The sequence below is a fragment of the Anabrus simplex genome, chromosome 6 (genome assembly GCF_040414725.1).
Source record: "Anabrus simplex isolate iqAnaSimp1 chromosome 6, ASM4041472v1, whole genome shotgun sequence".
Taxonomy (NCBI): domain Eukaryota; kingdom Metazoa; phylum Arthropoda; class Insecta; order Orthoptera; family Tettigoniidae; genus Anabrus; species Anabrus simplex.
The window spans coordinates 335,477,354-335,499,323 of record NC_090270.1 but is presented as its reverse complement, the minus strand read 5'-3'; the positions used below and the strand labels follow the sequence as shown (position 1 = coordinate 335,499,323).

At 39.5% G+C, this 21,970-nt stretch overlaps 1 protein-coding gene across 1 annotated transcript in view; it reads right to left on the bottom strand.

The window, feature by feature from the left end:
• Positions 1–1,747: 1,747 nt before the first annotated feature.
• The window catches only part of LOC136876016 (kinesin-like protein KIF19), a 379,867-nt gene continuing 359,644 nt past the window's right edge, over positions 1,748–21,970 (bottom strand). Inside the window, exons 15-17 of the mRNA XM_068228307.1 lie at positions 17,735–17,833; positions 17,500–17,649; positions 1,748–1,910 (exon numbers count right to left, since the gene is read on the bottom strand). Coding sequence (XP_068084408.1) covers positions 1,748–1,910; positions 17,500–17,649; positions 17,735–17,833 — 412 coding nt within the window. The remainder of the gene's footprint in view (positions 1,911–17,499; positions 17,650–17,734; positions 17,834–21,970) is intronic.

Genomic DNA, 21,970 nt, shown 5'->3' with positions numbered 1-21,970 from the left:
ACACTTTCTTATCTGTTGCTTGAGTAAATAATGACGTATTTTGGAAGTCCCCACGTCGATATCTAATGCTTAGGAATAAGGTGACCCAGTTTTACAGATGTACATTGCTATAAATTGAACCATAAATTGTACATTAATCATTGACGGCTCATTTTTCGTCTGTTAGACGAACAAAAGAAAACTTGTATCGCACTTCTGTGGTGCCGCGTTACTGGGATAGCAGCTTACAAACTCTGGTTTTTCATTGAACCCTCTACCGTTGTTATCTTGGAATGTCCTACCTGGTACCCTCACTCGTCACACATCTTTGTTAACGCAGTTATTGAGGACATTCAAATGTGTCTGCAATCATCGCATGGAGAAGTAGCTGCCGCAGCTAGAGATAAGTTGAACAAATTAATTAGTTCAAATCCTGATTTTGAATTCGTCAAGCTTATAGAAGACGCGTTATGGTGAAAATGCAAAAGATGTACAATTTGACCTCATTTTGTCCAAATGTCTTCATTGAAGTATGCATCTATCACTTCCTGTGATGTAAAAAGATCATTTTCTGTGCTTAAGAATGTGCTGATAGATAAACGGATGGGCTTAAATCAAGACAATTTGGAGAAATTAAGGTAGTTTCTGTACAATGTTTCAAAAGGAACTGAATTTTGGTGGTGCATATTTTCCAGTTTATTGTGCATGTTTTGCCATATGATAGTGCATGAATGCATGCATTTTTTTGAGATTTGATAGTGCATGGAAATCCGGGCTCTAGTAATCACCAAGGGAGATGTTCGATAAATTTCCAATTCTTTGAAATAATTTTTAATGGCGTGTGGCCTCCGAAGAGCCTGGTACAGGTCTTTTGAGTTGACAATGTAGAGGCAACCTGCGTGTCTGTGAGGATGAATTCTTTGATGAATTCTAATGATGAAGACGGCACACACACTCCCAGCCCCTGAGTCATTGGAATTAACCAATGAAAGTTAAAATCCCGACCCAGCCAGGAATCGAACCCTGGACCAAAGGCCAGCAGCCTAACCATTTAGCCATGGAGCTGGACTTTAAAATCACTTTAAAAAAAGATGAGTACGTAAGCAACTGATATGGAATCTGCCACTTGGGAGACTGCCCTAAATTCAGATCAGTGGTGATTGATTATAAAGGAGGGCCAGAGATAAAATGTCACCACAGCATTTTCCTTCAGAGAGTATGGAAAAGCATGAGAAAAAGCTATACTCAGGTCAGTTGGACATCAATATTCAAAAATATAATCATTATAGTAATCTTAATAGAACTTACAAAAAATCAAGGGAAGTGATGTCTAAGGCTGAGGAAGGATCTCTGGAATAACTTGTTTCAAATGTAGAATTAAAAAGTTCCTTCCATTGCACTGGATTTAAAATGAAGATCAATTTGCTGCATACCAGAGGTAACAATAACAACTAAATATCATATCTCAAGCTCGAAGTAGAATGAGTCTAGTATTTTCATCTCATTGTATTAAAAGTTGGAATTCAAGAAGACAAACTGGGGCAAATATACTCATTTATTTATTTATTTATAGGAACAGGAGTTGTTGGAATCATTTACTAATGGATATTTTCAATAAATTTCCAACTTCTTTGAAATCATTTAAGAAAAATCTAGGTAAACAACTGATAGGGATTCTACCACTGGGCAACAGCCCTAATGCAGATCAGCGGTGATAAATTCTGTAAAATTCTAATGTCGATGAGAGATTGTCTCAAATATTCAATTCCTAATAATTCTTCTTAAGTTTCATATTTGTTTGACTAATTTTAGTTAAAAGTATCAGTAAAACTAACCTTCGCCTGTGTTGTGGCCTAGGGAGACGTGAAGTGGGTACAATGCGGTTCTCAGTATATCTCACTGGATCAGACTGTCCTGTCCTCATTCCAGACCTAGAGAATAACGAAAAAGACAGTCATTGAAATTAATAACCAGTGTCTTTCTCTCTTGTTACTAAATAAAATTGGTTTTAAACTATCAACCACTTGAATTCATTGACTGTGCAAAATTACTTCATTGTGATCATTTCCCAGAAAATGAAGTGTTAATTAACTTTATTGTATTACAAGTTGTATGGAAAGAGACAGACATAAGACAAGAAATGAGGAACTACTGCACAGTTATGTAATGGAAAAGAGCAATGGAGAAGGAAGGAGAAAGTTCAGAAGCTGAGGGTGAAAGTGAACCTCCCCTAACCAGGTCAGAGGTTGAAAACGCTGTAAAGAACATGAGGAAAGGCAAGTCACCTGGCATTGATGAAGTGAGTGCTGACATGATAAAGGCACGGGAATTCCTGGACTTTATTGGTTGTTCAGAGTTATGAATGCCATCTGGAAGGAAGATAGGGTTCCAGAAGGTTGGACAAGGGGGATTATAGCTCCCTTCTTCAAAAAGAGAAGTAGATGTGAATGTAGCATCTACAGAGGAATCACACTCCTGTCTCATGGATTAAAGCTTATGGAGAAAATTATTGATAAATGGCTCAGAAACATCATGGGACCTCAGCTAGAAGAAGAAAAATGTGGATTTAGGGGTGATAGAGCAACCACTGACTTCATCTTTGCTGTTAGGAGGACCATAGAGAATACTGGGGGGAAGGCAGATCTCATGGATCTCGAAAAGGCTTATGACAGCGTGCCTAGGGACAAAATCTGGGATTGTCTATCAAGAAGAAACGTTCCAGACTCTCTTATCAGAAAAGAGAAAATTCTCAGAAGGGATAACACCAGACTCCAGGCTGCGGATGTGAAATTTCTGAGGTCAATGCTGCAGAAAACGAGATGAGATAAGATCCGGAATGTAAAGTTCCATCCAGACATTCAAGTGAAACCATTCAACGAAATTCTAACAACATCAGTTTGAGATGGTTTGGTCACTTGAAGAGGATGGATCTGAATAGCGTAACATGAAAATAGTTTGACAAATATCTGGTGGGAAAGCAACCTAGGGGCAGACCAAGGACACGATGGGTCTCCCAAATTAAAGATGACCTGCAAGGAAGAGGAGTAGAATTGTGTAAAGTTGAAGACGAAGAAGTGCACTTGCATAGACATAAATGGAGAGTGCTCTTGCACTACACCCTGGAAACTGCAGGCGGTTAAATGATGATGATGATTACAAGTATATCTATATTTGTATGTTATAAAACTCTTCAAAATTTGCTTTGTTCCAAAAGATATGAAAATCAATATTACTTCTAGAAAAATATAATAATTATCAGTAGTGGCTGGTGGTACCTGAAGCTGGGCAATGCATCAAAATTTTCAATGTCACATTTTTATATAAGAAGCTTACAGAAACGACAATAAACTGCATTATCACTAAGTAATGAACTAAATTCCTATTAAAACTGAAATATATCTGGCAATTAAAACACAGGAAATAAGAGGCTAATTTATAGTATAACTACAGTTATTCCTATTGTACCGGGCGGTACACCTCCACTCCGCTAATTTAAAATGTGCGCCTGTTGAAACTCCTCTGCTGGAGGAAGTCTGAACTTTATCTACGCTGTTACTTCTTTACCTTCTCAGAAGATGTCACCACGTGGAAAATTTTGAGTTTTTGAACTGTGTCATTTTTGATGTGTTTTTGTTTCGCTTGAAGTAAGAAGTGTGAACTTTCTCTTCTAGAGGACACTACTGAAGATCTACAATAGTGCAACCTAGTGCGGAGTCAAAGAATTATTTTTTTGGAGAAAATTTAATTTCAAGAGTTTGTTCTTTGTTAAATTTCTTTCTATCATTGTTTAAGTTGGCAATATTTACCCCTTTCTTCCCCTTGTGTTGAACCTAACCAATCCCGAATTTCTTAAATTAATTTCTATCCAATCAGATGTATCTTCCCCCAACTTGAATCTGTTGCGGGGTCCTATCCAATAAAGAGTTTGTGGGAGGGTGTTTTCTTTCCCCTAACGCCTAGAAACTTCCGCGAGAGTATTTAAAATGCTGATTTTTGGGTCTCTAGGCCACTTCTGTTCCATCTTTCAGTGTGTTAAGTACATAGCAGGGGGCGGGAAGCGCCTCTTTCTTCTCCAGCCGTTCAACACAAGGTAATGGCCGATTAATAACTTCTTTCTTTGCTAGCTCAGCAGTTTAACTTTCGGGGCGGGTTCTAAGCGTTCAACCATGTAACCTTTTCCTAAAATGTAACTTCTCTTTTCATCTATTCTCTTGTAAAACGACATATTGGGATAGAGAGTGCTAACCCTCTCGAGCTCCCACTCACATTGTCTTGAGGTGAACTTATTTTCTCAACCTATTCTTCGTTAATGTAAAACAAATTGTTCTTTTCTTAAGTCACCTCTTTAGCACGGGATTAGCCCTTGTATTAACGGCCTAGTGCCAAGTAGGTCTTAATCAAAGTGTATTAGGAGTGCAAGTTCGCCTCCTCTCAAATTGTTATTTTAGAGGTCATTTAATTAACCTGCTTTTCTTTTAATAGACCTCAGTAGATTGGGTATTTTACCCCTGTGTTTATGTCCGTTGAGGACAACTTGAAGGTGGAGTTTGGTGTGGCCTGGGAGAGGCTTAAATTTTGAGAGCGAGTGGCTCTTTTGAAAATTCTGGGTTGTATGCCTCATGGAGGTTTTTCAGTGTAATTTGGAGCAAGGGCTCCTAGGTATAAATGGGGTTTTCTCCCCCTCTGTTAAAACTTGTGTTTGAGGTAAAACTGAGCTGATTGCCCAAGCATTGTGAAGTCAGGGCGCGAAGCCCAAATTCTGTAAATATTGTAACTAACCCCTTTTGAATTGCTACTTTGTACCTGCCCTGCTTGTTATTTCTTTGTTTTCGAAAAGAAAATATAACCTTGTTAACTTTTAAATTAATTTTACATTGCAATATAATTTCGTAGCTTGAAACCCATTCACACCCGCACCTTCTTTCACCTCTACCTACCACGGAAAAGTCCGTAACAAGTGGTAGCAGAGCGTGGTTGAATGGGTCTCAATTTAGCCCCTTTTGACGGCTACACATTGTTTTGATCCGAACTCTAACCATTTTCTCAGTTGCTGGAATTTTTTGACCTTTTCTAAATTGGTCTGTCATCATGCCCGGCCCTCGCGATGTTCTCCTTCTTAACTATTTGCGCAAGGAGGAGTTGATCTATGAATTAACTATCAGAAATGTGCAATCTGGAGGCACGGTTGCAATAGACACTAACAAGCTTAGAGAGTCCCTTGATTTGCCCATTTCCATCCCCAATTTGGGAGAGAAAGAAATTGACGACTCTCTTTCCACGATCACGGAGAATATTACTGGGCTAGCTTCTGTAGTTAGTTTTTTTGATGAAAATGATCCGTCTCCTAATCAAATTAAGCGTGTGCAAGGCAGGCTATATCATTTTTCGAATAGGGTTAACGATCTGTTGTCTCTAAAACTGAATGATGTTCAGAGGAAGGAAGCTAGTACGCTCCTGGAAAATATTTCCGAATTATCTAGTAAGGTCACTCAATTGTTAACTGGGGAAGTTCCTCCCAAATCTGATCAACCCACCATAGTAAATGCAGGTAGTGAGGAAGCGCCTCCCAAGGGAGAAGTTAATAGAATAACCGTTGCTGCTCAAACTATCCCTGCCCCACTGGACAACGAGTCTGAACGTCGTGCATCATTGAGTAACATCCGTTCTGAATTAACTTCCTTGCCATTGAAACCTTTACCTACTATGTCACCCGGGTTTAGTAGCTTGCCTCATCCATTGGCAATGTTGCTCAGAGGTATATCTAAGTTTTCCGTTAATACCACCAGTGACGTAATTTCATTTTTAAGATTTCTAGTGGAATTTCAGGATCATGCCCTTGTTTTTTCTCTTTCTCCATGTCAAATCTTGCAAATTATCTATCCGTATGCTATTGGTATTCTCTCTGATAAAATCGTAAGAGCCATTGCCGAGCAATCATCTATTGAGGATTTCCATGCCCATTTGCTAGCTAACTTCATCCCTGCTAGGGCCAGGTCCTCCCTTATTCAGAAGTACTATTATCGTGTACAGCGCTTGGATGAAAACTTGGCTGATTTCATACAGGACATTAAGTTTTATACTAGGGTGTTTGCCCTTCATTTTCCTGAAGATCAGATTGTACAGGCTATTGTAGAGGGAATTTCACCTCCCTATAGGTCATATTTGTGTTTCGCGGCGTGCCCGCAAACTTTCTCGGAACTTGAAGCATTGGCCGTCTCAGCGGAAGGAGTTAGATACGCCGATTCTTTGCGTGTCGCGAAAGAACCCCCGCCTTCCTTTAGTAATACTCGGCCTCCACCTCGCCGATCAGTCACCCCCCGTAAATGTTATGCTTGCGGGTCGCCTGACCATCTGCGCAATAAGTGTCCTCTGATCAAAACTAGTAGGGCAAATAATGGAGCTGGTTCATCACAAGGCTGTTTTAAATGTGGGGCTTTCTCACATATCGCAAAGAATTGTCCCAATTCGAATAGCACCCCCTCCTGCTCAACTTCTGGTGTAACTTCCAACAACAATCAAAAGTGACTAGTGGCTGCGGCTGAGTCAACTAATTCTGCTTCCCAAGGCTCAGCCCCTGGCAAAAAGGTCGAGAATTCAGGGAACGATAAGTCTTCGAATACATCTTTTGAATGCCCCAAAGAGTGTCTTAGGATTGCGGCGGATACCCCCGCACCTGTTCCTTTTCTTAAGATTGAGTTAAATAACGAGCCTATAACAGCTCTCTTAGATTCAGGCAGTGTTTGTTCGATTATTTCGGCTGAATGGTATTCTAAATTGAAATCGGTTTGTAAACTTCCTGACTATGTCTCATTTTCTATTCAATATGTTTCGGCTAATTCATCTCCATTAGAAATTCTAGGTTCCGTACTGGTCAAAATTCGTATTTTTAAGTTTACTTGGAAAATTAAATTGTTTGTGGCTAAGCACCTGTCTTGCCCCATTATATTGGGAGCTGACTTTATTTCTCACACTGGTCTTGTGCTCGATCTCCAGTCTAGGTCGTGCACATTCAAATTTGCTTCTAGTTGTAAAATACCACTATTAAAGTGTAATTCTGTGTCATGTTCTTCTATTTCGCCTACCCAGGATGAGATGTTGTTAGACCTTAGACATCTACCTGAGGAGCAGGCTGATAGTATTCGCAAACTGTGTCAGTCGTTTCCCGAGGTGTTCTCTGATACTCTTGGTGTTACTGACCTTATTGAATACAAAATTGAGGTCACGGATTCGATTCCTGTCCGTTTTCCACCTTATAGGCTATCTCCACCTAAAATGAAGGCTCTGAAAGAAATTATCGATCAGATGTTGAAGGATGGTATTATTAGGCCCTCTAAGTCGGCGTATTCATCGCCTATTTTTCTAGTCCCGAAACCCCAAGGAGGCTTCAGGCCTGTCATTGATTACAGGGCTCTCAATCGGAAGGTGGTGTTGCAATCTGTGCCCCTTCCTGACCTTCATTCTTGTTTTTCATGGTTTCGTAAGGCCAAGTTCTTCACTATCTTGGACTTGAATCAGGCCTATAATCAAATTCCCCTTGCCGAAGAGTCTAAACACCTTACAGCGTTTGCCACGGACTGGAATTTATATGAATACAACCGCGTGCCTTTCGGGCTCCCCACGGGGGCAGCTGTGCTCACTAGGCTACTAGATAGGGTCTTCTCCGACATCAAATTCGAGTACTTATATCACTATTTAGATGATGTCGTCGTATTTTCAGAGACTTTTGAAGAACATCTAGATCATTTGCGAGAAGTTCTCGATCGCCTTCGTAAGGCTGGGTTAACTGTTAAGTTGTCCAAGGTTGCCTTTGCTAAGCCCTCTATGTCTTTCCTAGGGCATATTGTGTCACCTGATGGTGTAGCAGTCGATCATTCTAGAACACAGGCCATCCGTGATTTTAAACCTCCCAAGGACATTAAAGGCATCGCCAGGTTTATTGGTATGGTGAATTTCTTCAGAAAGTTCATTCCTAACTTTGCTAATAGAGCGGCGCCCTTAAACCTCCTTCGTAGGAAAGGTATCAAATTCGAGTGGGGACCTTCTCAACAAGCCGCTTTTGAAGATCTTAAATTAGCACTTTGTAATGCCCCTGTACTTGCTATACCTGATTTCTCGAAGAAATTCATCGTCCAAACCGACGCGTCGTCGTCAGCAGTAGCTGCAGTCCTTCTTCAAGAGACTGAACTAGGGAGGCGACCTATCGCCTATGCCTCTAGGACCTTGTCGGCTCAAGAAGCCAAGTATTCCATCTATGAGCTCGAAGGTTTGGCAGTCTTATTCGCCTTAGAAAAGTTCCGTCTCTATCTGGAACACGTCAAATTCGACCTGGAGACAGATAATCAAGCATTAAGCTGGGTCTTAGGTAGGCCGCGTCGTACTGGTCGTATAGCCCGCTGGGCTATTCGTATTTCCGCCTTCCAGTTTGATGTTAGACATATCAGAGGTACCGAAAATGTTGTTGCTGATGGACTCAGCCGTATGTTTCATAACGACGTCGAGACCCACGAAACGGTCGACAGTTCTTTTTGCTAGGGGCTTTACGTCGCACCGACACAGATAGGTCTTATGGCGACGATGGGATAGGAAAGGCCTAGGAGTTGGAAGGAAGCGTCCGTGGCCTTAATTAAGGTACAGCCCCAGCATTTGCCTGGTGTGAAAATGGGAAACCACGGAAAACCATCTTCAGGGCTGCCGATAGTGGGATTCGAACCTACTATCTCCCGGATGCAAGCTCACAGCCGCGCGCCTCTACGCGCACGGCCAACTCGCCCGGTAGGTCGACAGTTCATCACCTCCCGAGTCCATACTATCTGGTGTTAATGCCATCTTAACAGATGCTCCCATGCTTTTTAGGGATATTGAGAAATACCAACGTGAAGATCCGACGCTGGCTCCGATAATGGAAACCCTTTCTTCTGGGGAACATGTTGTCCCTTATGTTCTGAGGAATGGTGTTCTATGTTGCCCATCGAGGCATGATAGGATGATGAAAGTTGTCGTTCCAGCTGTTCTTGTACCTATGATCTTCAAGTATTATCATGAGACCCCATTAGGAGGGCATCTTGGAATCTTTAAAACTCGTGAGAAGATTCGTGAAATGTTCATCTGGAAAGGTATGGACGGTGAAATCCGTGAACTTGTAAAAGCTTGTAAATCTTGTTTGCTCAGTAAACCCACCATGTCCACCAAGGTAGGCCTTTTGTCTTCGCATCAAGCGTCGCGCCCCATGGAACGTCTGTATATCGATTATGTAGGACCCTTCCCCCAGTCAAAGGGTAATGCTAACAAGTTCATCTTTGTGTGCGTAGATGGTTTTACCAGATTTTCTTGGTTATTTCCGACTAAGCTGGCTACCGCTCAGTCTACCATTACCTGCTTAAATTCTATTTTTGCTTCTTTTGGTCCGTGTCAATATATTGTATCTGATAATGCTAAGGCTTTTACATCTAATTTATTTCATAAATTCTGTTTTGACTTATCAATCTCTCATGTAACTACTTCTGCTTATTACCCTCAACCATCTCTGGCTGAAAGGGTTAACCGTAATCTCAGGTCAGCACTTATTGCCTATCATCATGAAGATCATTCCAGGTGGGACACGTCCCTGCATTGGATAGCTTTTGCTTTGAATTCGGCGGTTCATGAATCTCACAAGTTTACTCCAGCTTCTTTGATGTTCAAGTTTGTTCCCAACTCGCCGCTCTCTAACCTCTGGTCTCTGAATGACATTCTACCCGAGACAATAGATCCGGATAACATTAAAGATCTTTGGAAGAAGGTTAAAGCAAATCTTAAAGTGTCTCATGAAAAGGTTAGGGAAAAGTATGATCGTGGACGGAGACCCACCCCTTTGAAGGTAGGTGACCAGGTTATGGTCAAAAATTTTGTTCCCGCGGGCAAGCTTGCCCCCAGATTTCATGGGCCATGCATCATTCTCGATTTTCTTACGCCGGTTAGCTTGTTAGTAAGCAATCCAGCCACCGAGAGGATATTTAGGGTTCACCTGTCACAGGTGAAACCAGTGTAAATTTTGTGTCAACTTGCTTCATATAATTTGATAGGAATATGAAGGTTATATATTTTTTTTTTTTTGAGTTCCACTCTTAAGGCATTCTGCTCCTTCTATTTTATTTTATATGTAAGCATTTCTTGTAAACCTCCCCGATTGTTAAACTGCCTTCCTGTCCTTACCTCGGCCATTACCACGCTCCCGTCTCCTGCGTCAATACACACAGTGGCTTGACTTATGCCATGGATATTTGCACGCCGCTGGCCCCTCAACCTCTCCACAAGCCTGTACCCTCAAAAAAGATGATGGTCCAACACAATTCTGCCGCCAAGCTTTAATGTTTCAGTGCCCCCGCAGCCGCGCGGCGCCGTGCAGCAACTGGAGCTGAGGACGGGCCCCCTCGGCCCCAGCGAGGAAGACGTGTGCACGGCGAGCCGGAGCTCTCCTCCCGGCCAAGGCTGATGTGCGGCGCACGACCTGCTACTTGCCCGCAGCCTGTATATGTTCACCGCGGGCGCGGCGTGCTTCAACACCTCTGCTCCCCTCATAGTGCGGGCGAGCGGTATCTCAGGGTACTTGAGGGGTCCGAGCGGCCTCCTTTGGACGCAAGCCGCAACGGCCGGTCTGGCAATCCCACTTCATCACCATCTACTACATGAACAGATACCATAAGTAATGACTACACTTGGGAATTCAACTGCAATATTTGGTGGACTTTGAAATTTTTTTTTTTTCTTCACTTTCAAGTATAAAAAGTTATCTTCAGAAATTCAACTTCTACAAATATAAAGACTTTACTTCATCTGCAACAACAAATTTTGAAACCAAATCAACCCAAATTAAGAAAATCTTATAAATTTTTTTGGCAATCAATCTTCATACCCACAGCATAACTTGGACCTTGTTTCAAACTGATTTCATGTGTCATCCCTGGAGGAACTTTTGGGGGGGGAGGTCTGTACCGGGCGGTACACCTCCACTCCGCTAATTTAAAATGTGCGCCTGTTGAAACTCCTCTGCTGGAGGAAGTCTGAACTTTATCTACGCTGTTACTTCTTTACCTTCTCAGAAGATGTCACCACGTGGAAAATTTTGAGTTTTTGAACTGTGTCATTTTTGATGTGTTTTTGTTTCGCTTGAAGTAAGAAGTGTGAACTTTCTCTTCTAGAGGACACTACTGAAGATCTACAATAGTGCAACCTAGTGCGGAGTCAAAGAATTATTTTTTTGGAGAAAATTTAATTTCAAGAGTTTGTTCTTTGTTAAATTTCTTTCTATCATTGTTTAAGTTGGCAATATTTACCCCTTTCTTCCCCTTGTGTTGAACCTAACCAATCCCGAATTTCTTAAATTAATTTCTATCCAATCAGATGTATCTTCCCCCAACTTGAATCTGTTGCGGGGTCCTATCCAATAAAGAGTTTGTGGGAGGGTGTTTTCTTTCCCCTAACGCCTAGAAACTTCCGCGAGAGTATTTAAAATGCTGATTTTTGGGTCTCTAGGCCACTTCTGTTCCATCTTTCAGTGTGTTAAGTACATAGCAGGGGGCGGGAAGCGCCTCTTTCTTCTCCAGCCGTTCAACACAAGGTAATGGCCGATTAATAACTTCTTTCTTTGCTAGCTCAGCAGTTTAACTTTCGGGGCGGGTTCTAAGCGTTCAACCATGTAACCTTTTCCTAAAATGTAACTTCTCTTTTCATCTATTCTCTTGTAAAACGACATATTGGGATAGAGAGTGCTAACCCTCTCGAGCTCCCACTCACATTGTCTTGAGGTGAACTTATTTTCTCAACCTATTCTTCGTTAATGTAAAACAAATTGTTCTTTTCTTAAGTCACCTCTTTAGCATGGGATTAGCCCTTGTATTAACGGCCTAGTGCCAAGTAGGTCTTAATCAAAGTGTATTAGGAGTGCAAGTTCGCCTCCTCTCAAATTGTTATTTTAGAGGTCATTTAATTAACCTGCTTTTCTTTTAATAGACCTCAGTAGATTGGGTATTTTACCCCTGTGTTTATGTCCATTGAGGACAACTTGAAGGTGGAGTTTGGTGTGGCCTGGGAGAGGCTTAAATTTTGAGAGCGAGTGGCTCTTTTGAAAATTCTGGGTTGTATGCCTCATGGAGGTTTTTCAGTGTAATTTGGAGCAAGGGCTCCTAGGTATAAATGGGGTTTTCTCCCCCTCTGTTAAAACTTGTGTTTGAGGTAAAACTGAGCTGATTGCCCAAGCATTGTGAAGTCAGGGCGTGAAGCCCAAATTCTGTAAATATTGTAACTAACCCCTTTTGAATTGCTACTTTGTACCTGCCCTGCTTGTTATTTCTTTGTTTTCGAAAAGAAAATATAACCTTGTTAACTTTTAAATTAATTTTACATTGCACTATAATTTCGTAGCTTGAAACCCATTCACACCCGCACCTTCTTTCACCTCTACCTACCACGGAAAAGTCCGTAACACCTATCATGAAGCCCACAAACGAGTTCATCTTATGTGGGATTCACACTGTATCTCTGCATGCGTATATGGAAGTTTATGTATGAAACTGACTGTGAATAAAAATATTTAAAATGTAACCTCAATTGAATTGCAAATATGCCCTGGAAAATGTTGGTAATATTGTGGAAAGAACCGGTATGTTGTTCACTAGTAGCATGGAAAAGAAATTACCATTGCGAGAGGAGAGAAAGCAGGAATGAGGTCATCTTTGCAGATTGGTGCAATCTAATGGGGACATTTGGAATGATTCCAAATTATTCTAAACAATTATTGTTTCTCGATAGAAAGCTTCCTGACTTTGTACAACACCCCAAGGATTGATAATGATGAGCGTGCTACCTGATGCTAACATACAGGCTTAGGCTAGTCCCTGTTGAAACTACATTGCGCTATGCTATCCGCTTGGGAGTCGTTGTAGGAAAGCAAGAGTCTGATTTGAAGGCAACAGCGTTTATTGATCCATTATGAAGCATTAGCACATCGAACAACCAAACATTTTAATGTACTTTAGAATATATGTTAGGTTTATTAAACTAAAAAATAAGAAAAAACGACAAATGAAGTGTAAAATGATTGGAAGTTGTACAACACTGCAACAAGATAATTATGATGATTATTGTTGTTTTAAGGGGCCAAGCTTCGAGATCATTACCTCCCTGGTAAAATAGAGATGAACATAAAAATCAAACAGTCATACATTCTTAGCTTTGTTCTAACAACCACATCCGGATAAGTACTGTATATGTAACATTCTATGCACTTGGGTTTCTTATGAAAGACCATTTCAGAGCTCAATCAAATAAACAACTTAATCACAGCATCTGCACTCAAGCTTTCCATAAAAAGTGATGGGTCAGTTCAGGTCACATATTGTGTTGGCAAAAATTTAGTGTAATATTCATAGATCATTTTGTATGGCAATGCTTGAATGTACAGTATGTTGCATAAGATGTGTTGACTTAATCAATGGATCTCAGGAGTGCTCTACAATCCAGCTGACTCCACTAGATTAAATCCTTCTGACTTTGACGTGAACTTTACTGTCCTCCATTCATAAGAAAAGCAAAATGCAGACTGGAATCATCTACATTCAGCTGCCCCAAACTACTGACCACCCTGAAAACATTTTATCACCTTTTTCCTAACCTATCTATATTAATAAATGGAAATGTAGTGAGATATATATACAAAAAAAAAAAAATATCATAATCTGAGAAAGTGTTGAGGAAGTTTTTCAAGATATTAAACATGAAATCAGATATCCTCATACATCAGGTAGCTATCCACCCAGCTTTTGTCAAGGTAAAATATATGATTTTATTCTCTGTGCAAGGTCTGAATGGTTGTCAAATGTCTAGAATCCCATCAAATGATATCTGGCTTTCCAATAAGATTTTACACTTGTTTTCACATATATTACACTTAAAAGCTAATCTGCGTAAAGTGATCTTGGAGGAGATTCCACTCCCAATGGGAAGTCTACTTTCTCTTTTACTGGAACTAATAGTTTTCTACAACTTAGGACTGTTTTCTTTATTCCATTAAATTCTTGGACTGTAGGGTTCAATCACTACTGATCTGCATTTAGGGCAGTCGCCCAGGTGGGAGATTCCCTATCTGTTTTCCTAGCCTTTTCTTAAATGATTGCAAAGAAATTGGAAATTTATTGAACATCTTCCTTGGTAAGTTATTCCAATTCCTAACTCCCCTTCCTATAAACAAATATTCGTTCCAATTTGTCCACTTGAATTACAACTTTATCTTCATATTGTGATCTTGCCTACTTTTCAGGACACCACTCAAACTTAGTCTACTAATGTTATTCCATGCCATCTTTCCACTGACAGCTTGGAACAAGGCACTTAGTCGATCAGCTCGTCTCCTTTCTCCCAAGTCTTCCCAGTCCAAACTTTGCAACATTTTTGTAACGCTACTCTTTTGTCAGAAATCACCCAGAACAAATCAAGCTGCTTTTGTTTGGATTCTTTTCCAGTTCTTGAATCAAGTAATCCTGAACCATACTCTAGTTGGGCTATACTAGAGACTTATATGCCCTCTCTTTTACATCCTTACTACAACTCCTAAACACCCTCATAACCATGTGCACAGATCTGTACCCTTCATTTACAATCCAATTAATGTGATTACCCCATGGAATTTATTTCCTTATATTAACACCTAGGTACTTACTGTAATGTGATCTCCAAAAGGAACTTTCACCCCATCAACACAGTAATTAAAACTGAGTGGACTTTTCCTATTTGTAAAACTCACAACCTGACTTTTAACCCCATTTATCATCATACCATTGCTTATTGTCCATCTCACAACATTATCGAGGTCATTTTGCAGTTGCTCAAATGCCTGAGACAGGTCAATCGCGATTTAGTCACCTCTTAGAACGGGTAGAGGATTTCATGGGTGTATTCTACCGCCCCCAACTCTTCTCCAGAATGCAAAATGTTGATGATGTTATTATTATTATTATTATTATTATTATTATTATTATTATTATTATTATTATTATTATCATTATCATTTACAATGTATGGCCTTGAATGGAACGTTAATTCAATTTTATAAAAATAGTTTTTCAGCTCTCTGTCAGCCCAATATTTTTTCATTTTCTGGGATCTTAGCTTCCTTTCTCTGAAATCACCCACCCCATTGTCTGTTGATCTTGGTTTGTAGTCTGGTTTGTTTTTGAGTTTCTGCGATCTTTTGAGACTCAGCACTAGCTTGGGGGATTCATCTAGTAGGATGATGATCCCCATCAGAGGGCCGTACTGCCTTAAGGAGCAGAAGATCCTATTTTCTAGTGTCGTGAGTAGTTGTCCAAAGAATGAGATCAGTTTCTTCTTGATTGTGCTCATTCTGGTTCAATTTCCTTGTAGACTTAGGGGCTAGTCTCCAGTGTCCATTTTCTTGGTAGTTTTTGTTTTTGAACATTCTAATTATTATTATTCCAATCTTGAGTAATGTTTCTATTTGTGCAGTGTTAGTTGTTTTGGAAATGGTTTCACTTGAGTATGTTATTTCTCGTTGTATAACTGTTTTATAGTGTTTTAATTTTGTGGATATTGAGGAGCCTTTTATATTGTTTGTGTTTTTGGTATATTGTGCTCTGGTCAGTTTATATATTCTATTATGTCATGTCTTTGTGAATTCCTGTTCATCTATTGTGATTTTATTTATGGGTGGTGGGCAAGTTAACATGATTTCTGTCTTTTCGAAGGATATTCTGAGGCAAATTTTCTGTGCTATCTCCTGTAGTTATTTAACTTGTTATCAGGCTTCATTGAACATTGTTGGACAGGAGAGCAAGGTTATCAGCAAATCCCAGGCAGTTTATACTTATGTTTTCTTTGGATCTTCAAATTTTGATTTCCTTCAGTTAATCCTTGTACCATCCTTTCATTATATATTCCAAGGCATAGTTGAACAGCAGAGGTGACAGGCAATCTCCTGGTTTTAAAAGTGATTTTATGAGGAATGGCTCAGAAAATTGTTATTTGTTATTATTATGCTGTTGTTTCACGTCACACTGACTAAAACAGGTCTTATGGTGACTGTTCCCCATATTACTGCCATGTCAAAGTCGTCAATGGTATGGTAACATTTTTGGAGATTGGTCTATGCTGTTGCTTTCCAGGTATGCGCAGAGGAGACCTTGAACCATTGTCATCACAATCCTTTGCTTGGTGCCTGATAGTTTTAATCATGGATACTGAAACACCATATTATTTTTCTGCTCTCTCTGTTGCACAAGTCAGCAGCTCTTTCTGTCATGCTTCTTGGTCACATATGATATTGAAAGGTACTTCCTGTGCTTTACTTTGGACAGTTCTACCTTTCTTCCAAACATATTAATCACTAGATTAAATATATTTCACACACACCAATACAAGAAATTGCCTGCCTCCTAATAAGAGCAATGCGCTCACTAGCTCACTCACTTACTCACTCAAAGTGACCAATACTTTTATGATGGTTGGACAACATGCCCAACCAATCTCCTGCTGGCCTCTCTCTCCCTCTCCACTCAGTCCACCAGGACATACTCCCCCCTCAGAGCTTTCCTTCTGAATGGAGGACAGTAAAATGAGGAAACTACTTTACAATATTCGATTTGGAACTATTCTAATCATTCAATAGGCAGTAGATGGCTTTAATCAAGCGATAAACTCAATGGCTGAGAAGAAAATGGTCTAGAAAAAGTGGGATTGATGTAAAAACAGCAGATGCAGAGATTGTCCTAGTTCCTTCATATTCTTGCGCTTGTCCTCGTCTCCCTCTTTCTATACTGACTTCTCATTGTGTTTAACCTGTTATGTGTTCCTATCTTTCTATGTAGGTCTTGATTTGTAACATGATTATTCCTTTCCAGTACTCCTAAGTGTAAGCCAGCATTTGATAAACTGTCTTTCTGATACTCAAATTAATAAAATCTACGAATCTTTACTAATTCATTGTTTGAGATCTGATGTGTTTTGACAAAATAAAGGAATATATATTATACCAAGCATATACAGTGCCTGCAAAGGTACTGATCTCTTTGAAATGAACTACCTTGATACATATATTAGAATTTATGGGTGTATTATTTTATTTCCTTTACCCAGAAGTCAAATCAAATCAAAATCTCTTTATTTGCAAATGAGGGGTCTACCTCGGTGGCAAATGGTACACTAAAATACATTATTGTCAAGCACTAAATTTTAAATTAACAAGAGAAGAAGAAAATTTTCCTAGAATACAATATTAAGTTATACAATTTACGCTAACAATTTTTTCTATTAAACACACAGCTCATTCTTAATAAATTTATTTTGTTTACAAAATTCTACTTATGATATCTCCTGTACTTACAAACATAGTCAACTCATCTACAGTATGTGGAATTACTTCAAATAATACTATACAACTGGTATAAGATTAAAATTGACATTGCATTTATTTACTTTTTTTTTTACCCATTTTGGAACTAATGAGACTTTGGAAATTAGAATCTGTATTACCTTGGTATTTCAGTTGAAAATCTGTTTGGGAGTCCAATGGGAGGGAAGAGAACTGCAGGAGGTGGATTCATTTCCAGCTGACCAGGACGAGGTGGTGTTGAGCCTGTGATCGGTGGCAGTGGTGATGGTGAGTAGTCAGACCCAGCAGAACTGTAGGAGTAGGTACGATATATACATTAAATATGATACCACTTCATGGTAACCACTTATATATCTGTTCACACATTCCACGTACCTGCTTGGAGTTCGTAAGCTGATGTCACTGTCAATACGTCTGATGTCACTGTCAGTGTCTCTTGAGAACCTCATGGATCTCTGGAAGAGTGGTTCCACTCTGTAAAAGAAAGGAAATGAAACAATAATAGAAAATTTGGTATGCAGGAAATAATTCTGTATCCCTACAACTGGTGGTACCATTTAGTGATAACTGACCTAAAAGAAAGAATTTGTTACATTAGGAACTTTTAGTCTGAACTTAAAGGTTAATTGTTAGCTTTCATATTGGTCACATTTTTTATGAGGATCATGTTATGGTTCTATATAAGCTTTGTTGAAATGAAAAAAATAAAAATAAATAGAAGTTGGCAGATGCAGAGTAGGTTTTCATCTACTACAGGTGGCCGTGGCTGGTAAGTACGTAGTCCAACATCTCTCCACTCTGACCAACCAACCAAGCAGAGGAGGGTGCCCACGGTTCTAAGTCTCTGTATTCGAGAGACGAAGAGGGGCTGAGCTCCACCTTCCGCTGTCCTGAGAATGATTTTCTGTGGTTTTACATTCTCCTGTACTAAGGTGAATGCTGGGACAGTTCCTGGTACAGGCCAGGCCACCAACCCTCTCGCCTCCTCCGAACATCTCCTTTACCCTGGCCTGTGTTAACACGTTTGTCCTTGTCTCCTATTTCTGTTGTTCTCCCTTCCCACAATGATCTGACATTGTGTTTGTCCTATCACATGTGTTACTTTCTTATTCCAGTCCCGCCCTCTTTCTCATACTGATCATTGAATATTGCAGGACATCGAGGAGCACTAGCTGGCATAATTTATAGGACTATTCGTGTGAAATCACTGTTAAAGGAGCAAAGAATAACCATTTTCTCCTAGAACATGGTTACTGGAGATGAAAATCAGAGTCATGATATGAACTGGACGTCTTCCCAAGATATTCTCAGAGATGGGTCTCCATCACAAGAAACTGATATCACATGTCAGCTAGGAGTGCAAGGCCATGATATTTTATGAGTTACTGCTTATCCAGATGATCAATTTGATCAGCTGCTGTAAAGAACTGAACAATAGCTTTTGCCCCAGAGTGACATGCATACATCAACAGAACTTTCACCCCTACCATATTTTAGCAACATGCTTGTAAATTACTGGATGTGCACAGTCAAATCAATCACTACTGATCTGCATTTAGGGCATTTGTCCAGGTGGCAGATTTTCTATCCGTTGTTTTCCTAGACTTTTCTTAAACGATTGCAAAGAAATAGGAAATTTATTGAACATCCACCTTGGTTGTTCCAATCCCTAAGTCCCCTTCCTATAAATAATTATTTGTCCAAATTTGTCCTCTTGAATTCCAACTTTATCTTCATATTGTGATCTTTCCTACTTTTAAAGACACCACTCAAACTTATTCATCTACTAATGTTATTCCATGTCATCTCTCCACTGACAGCTCAGAACATACCACTTAGTCATGCAGCTCGTCTCCTTTCTCCCAAGTTTTATTATATATATATATATCAATGATATGTGTAAAGAAGTGGAATCAGAGATAAGGCTGATTGCAGATGATGTTAATTTGTACAGAGTAATAAATAAGTTACAAGATTGTGAGCGGCTGCAGAGTGAACTCGATAGTGTTGTGAGATGGACGGTGGGCAATGGTACGATGATAAACGGGGTTAAAAGTCAGGTTGTGAGTTTCATAAATAGGAAAAGTCCTCTCAGTTTTAATTACTGTGTTGATGGGGTGAAAGTTCCTTTTGGGGATCATTGTAAGTACCTAGGTGTTAATATAAGAAAAGACCTTCATTGGGATAATCACATAAATATGATTGTTAATAAAGGGTACAGATCTCTGCACATGGTTATGAGGGTGTTTATGGGTTGTAGTAAGGATGTAAAGGAGAGGGCATATATGTCTCTGGTAAGACCCCAACTAGAGTATGGTTCCAGTGTATGGGACCCTCACCAGGATTACTTGATTCAAGAGCTGGAAAAAATCCAAAGAAAAGCAGCTCAATTTGTTCTGGGTGATTTTCAACAAAAGAGTAGCGTTCCAAAAATGTTGCAAAGTTTGGGCTGGGAAGATTTGGGAGAAAGGAGACGACTTGTTCGATTAAGTGGTATGTTGCAGGTTATAAACTTCATTTTCCTTGTCTGTATTGAAGATCTACTTGTGATACAATTCCTTTAGTTTTGTCAATTGACAAAACTAAAGGAATTGTATCATAAGTGGTATGTTCTGAGCTGTCAGTGGAGAGATGGCGTGGGAGGACATCAGTAGACAAATAAGTTTGAGTGTTGTCTTTAAAAGTAGGAAAGATCACGATATGAAGATAAAGTTGGAATTCAAGAGGACAAATTAGGGCTAATATTTGTTTATAGGAAGGGGAGTTAGGGATAGGAATAACTTACCAAGGGAAATGTTCAATAATTTTCCAATTTCTTTGCAATCATTTAAGAAAAGGCTAGGAAAACAACAGATAGGGAATCTGCCACCTGGGCGACTGCCCTAAATTCAGATCAGTAGTGACTGATTTGAAGTCTTCCCAGCTCAAACTTTGCAACATTTTTGTAATGCTACTCTTTTGTCAGAAATCACCCAGAACAAATCAAACTGCTTTTCTTTGGAATTTTTCCAGTTCTTCAATCAAGTAATCCTGGTGAGAGTCCCATACACTGGATCCATACTATAGTTGGAGTCTTACCAGAGATTTATATGCCTCTCTTTTATATCCTTACTACAACCCCTACATACCCTCATAATCATATGCAGAGATCTGTACCCTTTATTTACAATCCTGTTTATGTGATTACCCCAATGAAGATCTTTCCATATACAGTAAAACCTTGTTAACTCAAAGTCATTGGGACACAAAAATTGGACTTCAAATTATGTGGTTACGTGTTAATTTTAAGGACACTTCCTCTAAAGCATTACTTTAACAATTTATATATTTTTCATCAAAACAGTGTTATGTGGCTGAAGATGTTGATAATATACAAAACATGTACCACTTTTAACCATTAAATTGCCTTAAGAAATCATTGTATTGACTTGGTGGAAAATAAATAAATACTTAATTGTGAATTTAACCTGCCAACTCGTAATTCAGAAATGCCAACTCTTGCTGCATCACAAAGTCTTCTACGACCCGTTAATGCATGTAATCACATTGATTCACACATTAGACTTTTCATATGCAATGGAAAAACCTAGTTCTGAAATGTATCCAAGAAGGTGCATTTACATTATTCAAAAAATACTCTTGGATAAATCGCTGGCAAACATAATTTCACACAATGAAAGAAAAAACACACGATTCAAAGATGAGGACAAATTATGCTGGCTCTCCTGTGCAAATGCTTTATATTTTGGATTACTGTACTGTTTGCATTTTTAGATCCCTTGTACTTGCATGGAAACGCCCTAAAACACCGTGGTTACTCCAACTTTCCTATGATGAGGGGAGGAAGTCTAATGTAAAACAAAAGCTGAAGGTTTCCACCTATTCAATACTATTTGTTGCAACCTTAAAGAAGTTACATATATTTGTTGAAACTAGTTTCGGTCAGTCAAAATCAATAAAAGTTAAGGCAAGATATGAATTATAGATAAAATTTATGAAGCAAGCATGTGTTGCTGAAATTCAGTTGCAAGACAAGTAAAGATTTGGATGTCAAACACTCATCACAATCACACCTCCTGTGCAAGCTCTCAGCCTTCCTCCAATTTGAAGAATGCACTTCACCGAAGTCCAGCTGAAACACTTAAAATACCAGCACTTGAGGAATCTTCTAGAACTCAGCTCAGCTGAAACATGTGTGAACAGAATGATGTTGATGGGAAAGTCCATTTGTTACCAATATGAAAAAAAAAAAGCCTAAGTTGAGGCTGAAGGATGTGGAATGGTGAGTGATTGCTCGAGGGAATTTGGAGAAAAATAAAGAAAGGGGTTTAGAGTACATAATTTCTTTTTATTGAAAATAGGAATTAATTTTCTTTTTTTGCTAGGGGCTTTACGTCACACTGACACAGATAGGTCTTATGGCGACAATGGGATGGGAAAGGCCTAGGAGTTGGAAGGAAGCGGCTGTGGCCTTAATTAAGGTAGTGTGAAAATGGGAAACCATGGAAAACCATCTTCAGGGCTGCTGATAGTGGGATTCGAACCTACTATATCCCGGATGCAAGCTCACAGCCGCGCGCCTCATAGGAATTAATAGATCATATAAAGGGT